The sequence below is a fragment of the Panthera pardus genome, unplaced genomic scaffold, assembly GCF_024362965.1.
Source record: "Panthera pardus isolate Hobbes unplaced genomic scaffold, ASM2436296v1 HiC_scaffold_3, whole genome shotgun sequence".
Taxonomy (NCBI): Eukaryota; Metazoa; Chordata; class Mammalia; order Carnivora; family Felidae; genus Panthera; species Panthera pardus.
The window spans coordinates 57,447,651-57,459,977 of NW_026526876.1; the positions used below are offsets into that span (position 1 = coordinate 57,447,651).

The window sequence follows — 12,327 nt, forward strand, 5'->3', positions numbered from 1 at the left end:
CAGGCACTTAACTGACTGAGCCACCCAGATGCCCCAAAGTCAAATTCTTAAAAGCAAAGGCAGGGGGGCCTGGCTGGCTCAGTTAGTACAGCAGGTGACTCTTGAGCTCAAGCCCCATGTTGGGTGCAGAGACTACTTTAAAAAAATAAATCAAGGTAATTATCATAAATGGCTATTAAATTCATTAGGTAAAAAAATGAATGAAAAAAAACGTGGGTAAGGGGAAACTAGCCCTATCAGACATCCCATAATGTCACTCTAATAAAATATGGTATTGGTGTGAAACAGATAATTAGTAAAATAGAATTAGAATGAAGATCTCAGTTTGCAGGCTTTTAATGCAAGACAAAAGCAGTACTTAATGGGAAAAAAATAATGGAACCACAATTGGCTAATATCTAGAAGGAAATGGAACCCCATCTTAATACCATATTCTAGACAGACCAAAACTTTAAGTGAACACAAACAAACCAAAAAACCTAAAAAGTTTTCATTAAAAAGTTAGAAGATTCTATGGAGCTAAAGATTCATAGCTGGGTAGCCATCATCATCAGTTCTGAAAAACTGGAAGGTATTACAAATAAAGATAGTTGGCTGTATAGGATTTTTTTTTTAATATTAAAAAATACATAATAGTCAATAGATAATGAAAAAAAAAAGGTTGATAGAGAACTCTTGAATGATCAGATGGACAAAACCTGAACCCACTGATCAATATTAATATCATTTAAAAGTGAGACAACTAGACATTATGTATCTCTTGATGTGATGCAAAAGGAAGTACACAGTAACCCTTATGAAAATTACCTGCAAAATTTTTTGAAAGAAAAGAAAGTTTAAATATTATCATGCCTCCAGATTTAATTACCAGTTTACAGGAAATATGAAGTAAAGGAGACAGGAATACATTAAATGACACCACAAAAATGAAATAAGTCAAATTCATATGTGAGAATTCCTACAGAGTAAATGATCCAATCCTCAGTAAAAAAAAAAAAGGGGGGGGGGCAGGAGTGGTTACAGACTAAAAGACTTAAAAGATAATTAACCAGAGGTGCCTGGATGGCTCAGTTGGTTAAGCAGTCAACTCTTGGTCTTGGCTCAGGTCATGATCTCACAGTTCAGGAGTTCAAATTCCACGTCTGGCTCTGCACTAGTGGCATAGAGCCTGCTTGGGATTCTGTCTCTCCCTCTCTCTGCCCCTCCCCAGCTCACTCTCTCTCTCTCTCTCTCTCTCGCTCTCTCTCTAAATAAATTTTAAAAACTTAAAAAAAAAAATTAACCAAATGCAATGTGTAGACTCTGTCTGGGCCCCAATCCAAATAAACCAACTTAAGACATTTTTGAGATAAAAGGGGAAACTTAGGCACGGACTGAGTATTAAACATTATTAAAATTTTATTATGAATTTTCTTAGATATCACAATGGAATTATCATTATGTTAAATTCAAAAAGTCTTTATCTATATTTAGGAGTCAAATGATGGTATGCTGAAATTTGCTTTAAAATACTCCAGACATTCTTCCCCACCTCCTGCCTCCACCACATAAAGCTGTGGGTGTGGAGCAGGGGGATAGATAAGAAAAAATTAGCAAAATATTAGTAACTGTTGAAGCTGGGTGGTGAGTACTGGGAGATTCCATTGTACTAATTCCTACTTGTGTATGTTTGAAAATTTCCATAAACAGTTTTTAAAAGATAAAAAGAGATAAAGGAGCATTAAATCAGATATCAAGGTATTTGATGATTTAAGCCAACAGTCACTTCTCTGCAGAACTTTAATTCAACAAATGTTTAGTTCTTATGTATCAAGTTTTCAGAAGTACCCTTTTTAAAGAATATGAAGTTTAGCATGGGAGACACATGCAAATACAAAATCTCAATAGAATGTGGTAAGACATAATAACGAATTTATAAGGTACAAAAATAAAAAGGGATGGAGTGATTCACTCTATAAGGGAGAGAGACGAGGGCAAAGTATTCTCAGAGGAGGTGGCAGAAACTGGATTCTGAAGGAAGAAAACAGATCTACCAGGAAGACAAAGGGGAGGAAAAGATATTTTCAGCAGAAGGAACACGTGTAAGGGCATGAGAAAATGATAAAATAATAATTATTATGGCCAGATGGATTCCAGTAAGAAGAGTATGAAAATTATTGAACATTCTAAGTACTAAAGTGTTACAAAGTTTTACAGTAAGCATCTCATACCAAGGCTGAAGAAGAATTTAAGATTACACATGAATGCTTTTTCTGAGGGAAAGACATCAAATTGTTAACTGTGGTGATTTGAATGGTGGGACTAAAGACATCTTAATTTCTATTTATGTTTTTCTAAAGTTGTCAAGTTTTTTTTTAAGTTTTTTTTTTTAAGGTTTTATTTTTAAGTAATCTCTGCACCCAACATGGGGCTTGGACTCACACACAACCCCGAGATCAAGAGTCGCATGATCTACTGAGTCAGCCAGGTGTCCCTAAACTTGTCAAGTTTTAAGAAAAATGATCGTGAATTTGTAAAATAATTTTCCACTTTTACTCTCTTTATATAAAATACCCGATTCATATAGAATTTACATATCTCTAAGGATTCAAAGAACTTCAAATTTTTCTTTTAAATATTTTTATGTAAAACTTTCAAAAACCATTTGCTAAAAGCATTTATTTTAATTCAAGGGATCTAATAAATGATGAGAATGTGCTAAGTATATAACTGATCCAGATGTCTTGCATATTATGAAGGAAACTCATGACAAAAGCATTAAACACACTGGAGCACCTGGGCAGCTCAGTTCATTAAGCATCTGACTCTTGGTCTCAGCTCAGGTCTTGATCTCACAGTCATGAGTTCAAGCCCCACACTGGGCTCTGTGCTGGGTGTGAAGCCTACTTAAAAATATATACGTATCTATGTGTCTGGTTGGGGTACAGCAACCAGATACATATATACATATATATTTTACACATTAATGTTTCTCAACCTTTTATCTAGTAAGCACAGTTTTAATTTTGATTAGTTTTGTCACTTAAACTCAGAACATTTTTCAACAAGATAAAAGTGAAAACTAAGATTTGTGATGGGCTATATTAATTCCCATTTCTTTTAAAAGATGTTAGTTATTTCTGAAAATTAGAAAGGTGGTTTCACTGGGTAGGTAAGAATCACCATAATTAAGACTTTTGAGAGGCTCTTCCAACCCATCTCCTTTGAAATTAAATGTGATTTTTATGTTCCACAAAGAAAGGTCCTATAAAATATTCCAATTGTCGATTCTTACTTAAAAACTACTAACCATGTTGTTGGTGCTGTGACATACTGAGGGGTGCCTGGGTGGCTCAGTCAGTTGAACACCCAACTCTTGGTTTCCACACAGGTCATGATCTCACAGTCATGAGATCGAGCCCCACGTCTGGCTCTGCACTGGGCGTGAAGCCTGCTTAAGATTCTCCCTCTCCTTCTGCCCTCCCCCTCAAAAAATTATAAAAACAAAAACAACAATAACAACAACAAAACAAACAAAAAAAACACCTACCAACCATGTTGTTGATGCTGTGAAATACTGAAAGAAAATTCAATGATAATAAAAAAGCCCATTTATACTTCAAAGACACTGCCACTTTTCATGCATGTCTAAAATTCACATGGAATTTAACATTTATAGTTATGTTATCTTGCTGTTTATGTAAAGGAAGAGCAAGAAAAGTTGTAATAAGACCTCATGTGAGTCAAGTGCAGCTTACATTGTTGGTGTCTCAACAACCTAAAGGAACAATTTTTGGTTCATTTGGAGGCTGAAAGCAATCTTCAAAGAGAATTGTTATTCATCTATGAACAACTCTGATTTCACCTCTATTTTCAGATGATGGTTTCTTATCTGTACAACCAGTAGGTACAAAGTGCAGAAAAATAGCTGTTAAAAATTTTCAAAGTTTTTGTAGAGAAGGTACATGGACTTGGTAGTTGCCAAATGACCCAACTACTTTATAGTCATGTGCTTCACTTGAAATGTAAACATTAGCCCTAAAAATCAAGCAGCAACTCAAAGCACTATTTATCACCCTATTGTTCTTTTATTATTGATACTAAAATATCATAAGCACTTTCCATTATCAAAGTTAATATTTTAAAAATAAAAAACAACCAATTGGGGCACCTGAGTGGCTCAGCTGGTTTAGTGTCTGACTCTTGATTTCGGCTCAGGTCATGACCTCACGGTTTGTGGGTTCGAGCCCTCATCGGGCTCTGCACTGACAGTGCTGAGCCTGCTTGGTTGGGATTTTCTATCTCCTTTCTCTCTCTGTCCCTCCCCCACTAGCTTGTGGGCACTCTCTCTCAAATAATAAAAAAAAAGAAGAATCAATCAAATCTCTGTATTAATATTGCCACTACTAGCATTCTTTCAATTCACTTTAAGTATAATTTGTCATTTTTATTTCATTCAACATATCATAAGCATTTCCCCATATTAATACTGTCTTTGTAGCCATCATTTAAATGGCTGAGTAAGAAGATTTCATTGGCTTGGTCATAATTACTTAATTATATCTCTATTTCAGATGGTTAAGTGTTTTATTTTTTTATTTTTTTCCCATGTTTTTATTTAAATTCCAATTAGTTAACATACAGTGTATTAGTTTCAGATGTAGGATTTAGTGATTTATCACAACACGTGCCATCCTTAATCCCCATCACCCATTTAATCCATCCTCCACCCCTGCCTGAGCCCCCATCCTTCCAGTAACCTAGATGGTTAGGTGTTTTAAACCATTATAAAGTATGTTATAGTGATAATTTTTATGCATATTCCCCCCTATATTTTGGATTTCTTTTTCTTAGACTAAATTCTTAAAATATTAAATACTTAACAATTCTAAAGCTCAACATATACATCCAAATTGCTTTTCAAAATGGACTAACAGTCCCCCTACGCAGTAGGAGCAGTACTCCTACGCAGCAGGAGAGTACCACTGCGTCTTTACCAGTGGGTACAGTTTTACACCAGGCTTTGCAGAACATGTAAACTTTGGTTCATATATTGAAATAAGACTGTACCTAAGTAAGATACTAATTAGCACTGTTTAACTCTCAACCACTAGGTGGAGCTATAAAAATACAAATATATTATAATAGTACCTATATTTCTCTCACAACACTATTTCTACGATACTATAGAAGTTTTCCTTTTGGTGATAATTTTGAAGCATAAGAGACAGAACTTTACAGTGAATTTTAAATATTCAAATTGGAATCATATTTATGAAATCTGTACATAGTACAAACTAGATTTTTCTTTTTTCTTTTAAAGTTTATTTATTTGAGAGAGAAAGAAAGCACAAGCAGGGAGGGGCAGAGAGAGGTGAGAGAGAGAATCCAGAGCAGAGCTTGATGTGGGGCTCAAACCCACAAACTGTGAGATCATGACCCGAGCAAAAATCCAGAGTTAGACACTTAACGAACAGAGCCACCTGCTTATCCCCAAACTAGATTCTTCTCAAATTTTATATGTGTTCTATGTTTCTCATCTTGAGTGAGAAACATAACTGAGATAATTTATAGAAGCAAATACCTCTCAAAGAAGCCAGCAATAAAGACAGCTGTCCCAGGGAAATAGTAACATCTTAGTGGATTTTTTGAGACTATTATTTTTTAATATAAGAAGGCATTGTATTTTTATCCAGAAACAATGACAACTTTCATTAGGCAAGACCATTAGAAAAGTATTCACTTACAATGGACCTAAGACTATACCAGCTGTTGGGAGCTTATGGCCCAGGAATTCTTGAACATAGCTCTGAATCCTAGATAAAACTGATATTCTACTACAGTTGCTCCTTAAACAACACAAGTTTGGATGACATGGATTCTCTTACATGTGGGTTTTTTTCAGTAAATATAGTACAGTACTGTAAATGTATTTTCTCAATAATATTTTTTTTTCTCGGGGCACCTGGGTGGCTCTCAGGTGGTTGAGCTTCCGACTTTGGCTCAGGTCATGATCTCACTGGTTCATGAGTTCAAGCCCACCTCGGGCTTGCTGCTGTCAGCACAGAGCCCATTTCGGATCCATTGTCTCCTCTCTCTCTGCCCTTCCCCCACTTGCGCTCTCTCAAAAATAAACATTAAAAAAATACCTGTTTTATTTTCTCTAACTTACTTTACTGTAAGAATACAGTATATAATACATATAACATACAAAATATGTGTTAATCAACTATGTTGTCGGTAAAGCTTCCGGTCAATTTTATAATGTGTAAGAAAAGTTATACACAAATTTTCAACTGCATGGGTTGTCACAGCCCCTAACCCCTGCGTTAAGGGTTAAGTATACTTCTAAAAACAAATACTTTTCCTCTCAAAATTCTGCCCATCACCCTTTCCCTAAAACATACATAATACTCACACACAGCTCTACTACCTTAAAGGATGAAATGAATTTGGAGATTATAGTTCTGTTCTTTAATATATCTGACAAAGAATAAGTAAAAAATAAGTAAGTGAAGATACGTCTAGAAGTAACATTTTCAGCCTGATTTTTCACCTATGTGGAACTGGTTTTACCTCCTGCCCTCTAATAATCTTCCACCAATCTGTATAGTTACAGGCCCAAGATGTACAAGTATATATTCCTGATGCTTCATTCCTGCTTCTCCCAGGCAATTACTAATGTTCTGTTTCTTCACTATCCAAGTTTTTCTCCAATCTCCTTTTTCACCCCCAATCTCCTTAACGAGAGAAGGTACACAAAAGAAGTGAGGAACACAGAGACAGAACTACTCTCTCCCAATTCAACTGTCTTCACAGAACCCCATATTCCTTTTTCTAGCAATTACTACTTAATTATATTTCCTTGATGTTTAGAACTCAATAATTATAAGGTTAATTATTGGGTCAATAATTTTATTTATTTTTAATTTTAAGTGTTTATTTTTTAAGAGAGAGCAAGAGCAAACCACGGAGGGGCAGAGAGACAGAAATCTCAAGCAGGCTCCACGCTTTCAGAGCAGAGCCCAACGCAGGGCTCGAACTCCAAACCCTGAGATCATGAACTTAGCCAAAACCGAGAGTCAGACACTTAATCAACTGAGCCATCCAAGCACCCAAATCAGTAATTTTAAAGAAAAAGCAAAACGCTACCAAAACTAGAATTAAGGAAATATGGTATTATGAAAACAATCCAATGCCACCTCTGTCAATATGAAAAATATGTATAAAATGCTTTTGCTAAAAGCAAACACTAGCACAATTACCTTCCTCATATTACTTATACCTTTTGTTCTAAGAGTGCCCTGCGGAGGGAGACCCTCTGTTCAAGCTCTCGAAGCTCCCGATCATGTTGTGCCTCGGCTTGCATCTTGATTTTGCTCTGATATGCATTCAATAGCTCCAGTTCCTGCTGCAGCTGCATCTTTAAAACCTGGCATTCTGCTTCCTGTGCTTCATCCAAACGTAGCTGAAAGAAAGAAGGAAAACAAATATATCTAACTGTGAGCGCTCTATTCCTGACCTATGGAAAAGAGGAGGTGTGAAAGAAGACAGACTACTCTTTTGTAGGATATACAATTGTTCTCTCTCATGTCGTGGAATGAACATCTCTGAAAAAGGAACGTCTAGTAACCTTTGTCTTTAGGAAGATAAAGCTATCATCAGCTCTTTGGAAGATGGCTAAATAACCATATTTTTCGTAAGAAAAATCTAGAATCTGATCAGGTAATATGTATGACTCTGAATGTTTTCTCTCCAATGAAAATAACTACAGCATAGGGACCAGCAAACAGCTTACTGGCCAAATCTGGGCAGCAGCTGGGTTTTTTTGCTTTCATTTTTTTATATACTCCACTAGTTAAGAATGGTTTTTACATTTGAAGTAGTTACATTTTAAATAGCTATATAAGTATCCACATAATATCCTCAATTTTGCTTCCTGGCCTACAGACTCTAAAATACCAAAAAAACATGTTTATGAAACTTATATAGAAAATATTTTACATTTCTATTCAAATGTTACCATTTGGATTCCAAATATAGTACTACTTTTTACCCACTACCTAACAAAGCTGCTGTTCCAATCTTGATATGCTTTTTGGATAAGCCTCAACAGGCATGTGCTAAGAGGCACTGGCAGAGAGCTTGTTTAAAACTTAGTGTCTAGGGGCACCTGGGTTGCTCAGTCAATAGACCATCCAACTCTTGACTTCGGCTCAGGTCATGAACTCACGGGTTGTGAGTTTGAGCCCCAAATCAGCATCTGTGCCCATAGCGCAGAGCCTGCTTGGGATTCTATCTCTCTCTCTCTCTCTCTCTCTCTCTCTCTCTCTCTGCTCCTTCCCCACTCATGCTTGTGCTTTCTCTCTCACAAAATAAATAATAAACTTAAAAAACAAAACAAAAAAATTTTATGTCTGGGGCACCTGGGTGGCTCAGCTGATTAAGCCTCCAACTCTTGATTTCAGCTCAGGTTATGATCTCACAGTTCCTTAGTTCCAGCTGTGAGGGGTGTGGATCTGCTGACATCTCAGAGCCTGCTTGGGATTCTCTATCTGCCCCTCCCCAACTTGCGCGTGTGCGTGCGTGCGTGCGTGTGTGTGTCTGCATGCGCATGTGCATATGTACTCTCTGACTCTCTCAAAGTAAAATTTATAAAAAGAGAAACTTCTCTGGGAAGACTTTAATTAAAAAAATTTTTAAAAAATGTTTATTTTTGAGAGAGACAGACAGACAGACAGACAGACTATGAGCTGGGGAGGGGCAGAGAGAATCTGAAGCAGGCTCCAGGCTCTGAGCTGTCAGCACAGAGCCCGATGCGGGGCCTAAACTGATGAACCGTGAGACCATGACCTGAGCCGAAGTCAGACGCCGAACTGACTGAGCCATCCAGGCGCCCCCTTAATGTTTATTTTTGAGAGAGACACACACGGAGCATGAATAGGGGAGAAGCAGAGAGATAGGAAGACAAAGGATCTGAAACAGGCTCCAGGCTCTGAGCTGTCAGCACAGAGCCGAAGCAGGGCTTGAACTCAGGTCAGCACAGAGCCTGATGTGGGGCTTGAACTCAGGAACAGGAATGGTAAGATCATGACCCAGGCCGAAGTCAGACACTTAACTGACTGAGCCACCCAGGCACCCCTCCCTGGAAAGATTTTAAAAATAAATAAATAAAACTTCATGTCTGAATGTATCAATAAGAATTCTGCATACATCATGCATACTTCCAAGCAATGCTCAGAGAAGGAAGAATATGGACCATCACCATTATTTCCCAAGCTGCGGGAGAAGTATCATTTCTAACTAGTATTTTAATTGCTGGGATTTCATTGCTGGTAGAAAGAAAGGAGCACTAAATTTATTTTGTCTAAATAAAACAAACTCACAGCTTGTGTGGAGAGCATTTCATTAATGCTGTGGTCATACTGCTCAGCCAAGATGGCTAACTTCCGGGTCTGCTCCTCCTTGAGCCGTTTCAGAACAGCTTTGTGCTCGCTCTTTGGTGTAGTCTCCAGTAGGTGATTTCTTAATGCTTTGTACTGTCTGGTTTGGATTTTACAGGTATCCTGAAACTGCTTTTTTATTTGGAGTTCTTTAGACTGGGAAGAAAAAAATAGATGCATATATTTTTAACATTTGGCATTTGGTATACCTTAGGTTTTCATTAAAAGAAAGGCTACTAGGAGAAAGGGAGAAAACAAAAAGGTCAGATCATAACGTCGCAGGTACTTTTACACTTGGCTATTGGGTCAAACCACTGGATTCTATGCATTTTTATAACAAAAGCTCTAATTTAAAACATTAAAATATCAAGAACCTCATTTATCACAGGACTTCAAGCAATAGTCATTATTTTGTTAGTAAATTTAGTGATGAGCAGGTATTAAAATTAGCTTTGATTATGGTATATATTAATGACAGAAAATCAAATTTCTTCTCATTGATTACATGTAGCAAAGTATTTTATTGGCCAGACAATATTTTATCAAATCTCTGAGGCAGAAAATAAGCATATTTACTCTCTTCCATATCTGAAACACTTTGCTTCAATTTCTTTTAATAACAACCTCAACTCTAACTACATAGTGTATGACAGATTCCACAAAAGCAGGGTATTAGTAACAGACTAATATTGCTTCATACAATTCTTTTCCTTAAGGAAATAAATTAGGTAGAAACATCCTTAGCAAAAACTTGAAAGTCAGTCAAGTTAACTAACCTTTTAAAGGTCAAACAAAAGCTATGGGATGAGGTGTTGGGGGGGGGGGGGGGGACTGGGCCAAATGGGTGATGGGCATTAAGGAAAGCGCTTGTTGGGATGAGCACTAGGTGTTATATGTAAGTGACGAATCACTAAATTCTACTCCTGAAGTCATTATTACACTATATGTTAACTAATTTGGATTTAAATAAAATTTAAAAATTTTAAAAATAATTAAAAAAAATAAAGTCATGGGGCAAGGGAGAGGACATCCTTTCTTGGAGTGATAAGAGCCATGAGCTAAATAAATATTTCTGAGATAAAATAATTGAGCTCTAAGACAGAGAGTTTTGGCTTTAGTTTTTGCTAATCACTGAACTCAGGTTTTAATAAGATTTAACAAGATGAGATATAATTCTGTAAAGTATACTGAGTAAGCCTGTAAATGAGAATATATTCATTTACTACACTAAGGCAGAAACTACACTTGAAATTATTTTACCTAAATATAAATACTGCTAGATATTGATTGGTTGATTCAGTGTGCAACAAATGCACGTATTACACCAAAGTAAAACACTTGTCAAGGAACTATTCACCACCCCTTGTAATACTACAACCTCAAACAGACCTTTTTTTTTTTTTTTTTTTTTAAACGTTTACTTATTTTTGAGGCAGAGAGAGACACAGCATGAACGGGGGAGGGTCAGAGAAAGGGAGACACAGAATCTGAAACAGGCTCCAGGCTCTGAGCTGTCAGCACAGAGTCCGATGCGGGGCTCGAACTCACAGACCCGCCAGATCATGACCTGAGCCGAAGTCGGCCGCTCAACTGACTGAGCCACCCAGGCGCCCCAAAGAGACCTTTTCCGTATTTCACACCAACTGAAGCACTATGTCATAGTCATATACTTTATTCTGTGAAGGGTCAAGAATTGTCTAGCTAGAAAGCAAAACTCTTGCTTAGTAGAGACCAAGCAAAACTCTATGCTTGGTAGTACCACACTTAAATGCTGTCCTTGGTTAACAAAATTCTTCCAACTTAGCTAGGAATCAAACAATACAATTTAGACATTCTCTCCTGCCTCTGTATAACATTCATTCTTTTAAAAGTTTTTATTTCTAAAATATTATATCAAGAAAATTATCATTCTATATTAGCGTAGTAAGAAAAAAGAACTTGAAAATTTTTTCACATGAATAATACTAATACTTATAACCAAGAATAAACTGTATCCCTCAATACTAAACTCAAATGAAAACTAGAACACAGTTACAGTTGTTTCTAATCATTTAACACTATCATCTGGATGACAGATGAAGAAACAGCCGAGTAGGCAATTAAGTGTTTACCCAATCCATTTTACAGAAATGGTACCCCAACTCCAACTTACGTAAGTGCTCAAACTAAAGTCCCCCTAGTCCCCATTAAAGTCTTGAAGAAAGCTGAAAGAGACAACTGTTACGATTTAGTCAAATAAAATTGGAACGACTTAGTGTTAAAATCTAGTCTGTTTTGTTCAAATTGAGCAAGTAGATAGATATATATAACTAAGTAAGTATCGTGATTTTCTTCCCTACTAATGTAACAGGATGATTTCCTTTATGGAAAATCTTGAGCTCACTGGTCATTAAAGGAATCATTCTAGGGATGCCTGGATGGCTCAGTCAGTTAAGTGTCCAACTCTGGATTTCGACTCAGGTCATGATCTCTCGGTTATGAGACTGAGCCCCACATTGGGCTCTGCACTGAGTGTGGAGCCTGCTCGGGATTCTCTCTTTCCCTCTCTCTCTCTGCCCCTCCCCTGCTTGCACACAAGTTTGTCAACTTTGAAAAATAAAGAAAAGGAGGCTTTCTATTCAAAGTCCATGACTATGAAACACTACTTTTTCCTCACTTTTTGTACAGTATCTGTAAAAATCAAATCTAGTGTTTATAAGCTTTCAAACTGAAAAGGCTCCAACAAGAGGAAACAGAGAGGAAGGGTTAAATATCAAACAACTACCTATTCCAAGTCTCAACGAAATGCAGTCATATTAGATTTATGGTATGACTATAGAAAACTCACAAGCTTTCAGTTTGGTTTACTTCTGGGTACTGCTGACTTTAAAATGATAACTGGGGTGCCTGCCTGGGTGGCTCAGTC

At 36.8% G+C, this 12,327-nt stretch overlaps 1 protein-coding gene across 2 annotated transcripts in view; it reads right to left on the reverse strand.

The window, feature by feature from the left end:
* TAOK1 (TAO kinase 1) overlaps positions 1 to 12,327 on the reverse strand; it is a 144,642-nt gene that overhangs the window by 10,811 nt on the left and 121,504 nt on the right. For both annotated transcript variants that reach the window (XM_053892655.1, XM_019429732.2), the window contains 2 exons: positions 9,366 to 9,578; positions 7,265 to 7,447 (listed from right to left, as the gene is read on the reverse strand). In XM_053892655.1, the coding sequence (XP_053748630.1) occupies positions 7,265 to 7,447; positions 9,366 to 9,578 (396 nt within the window). The remainder of the gene's footprint in view (positions 1 to 7,264; positions 7,448 to 9,365; positions 9,579 to 12,327) is intronic.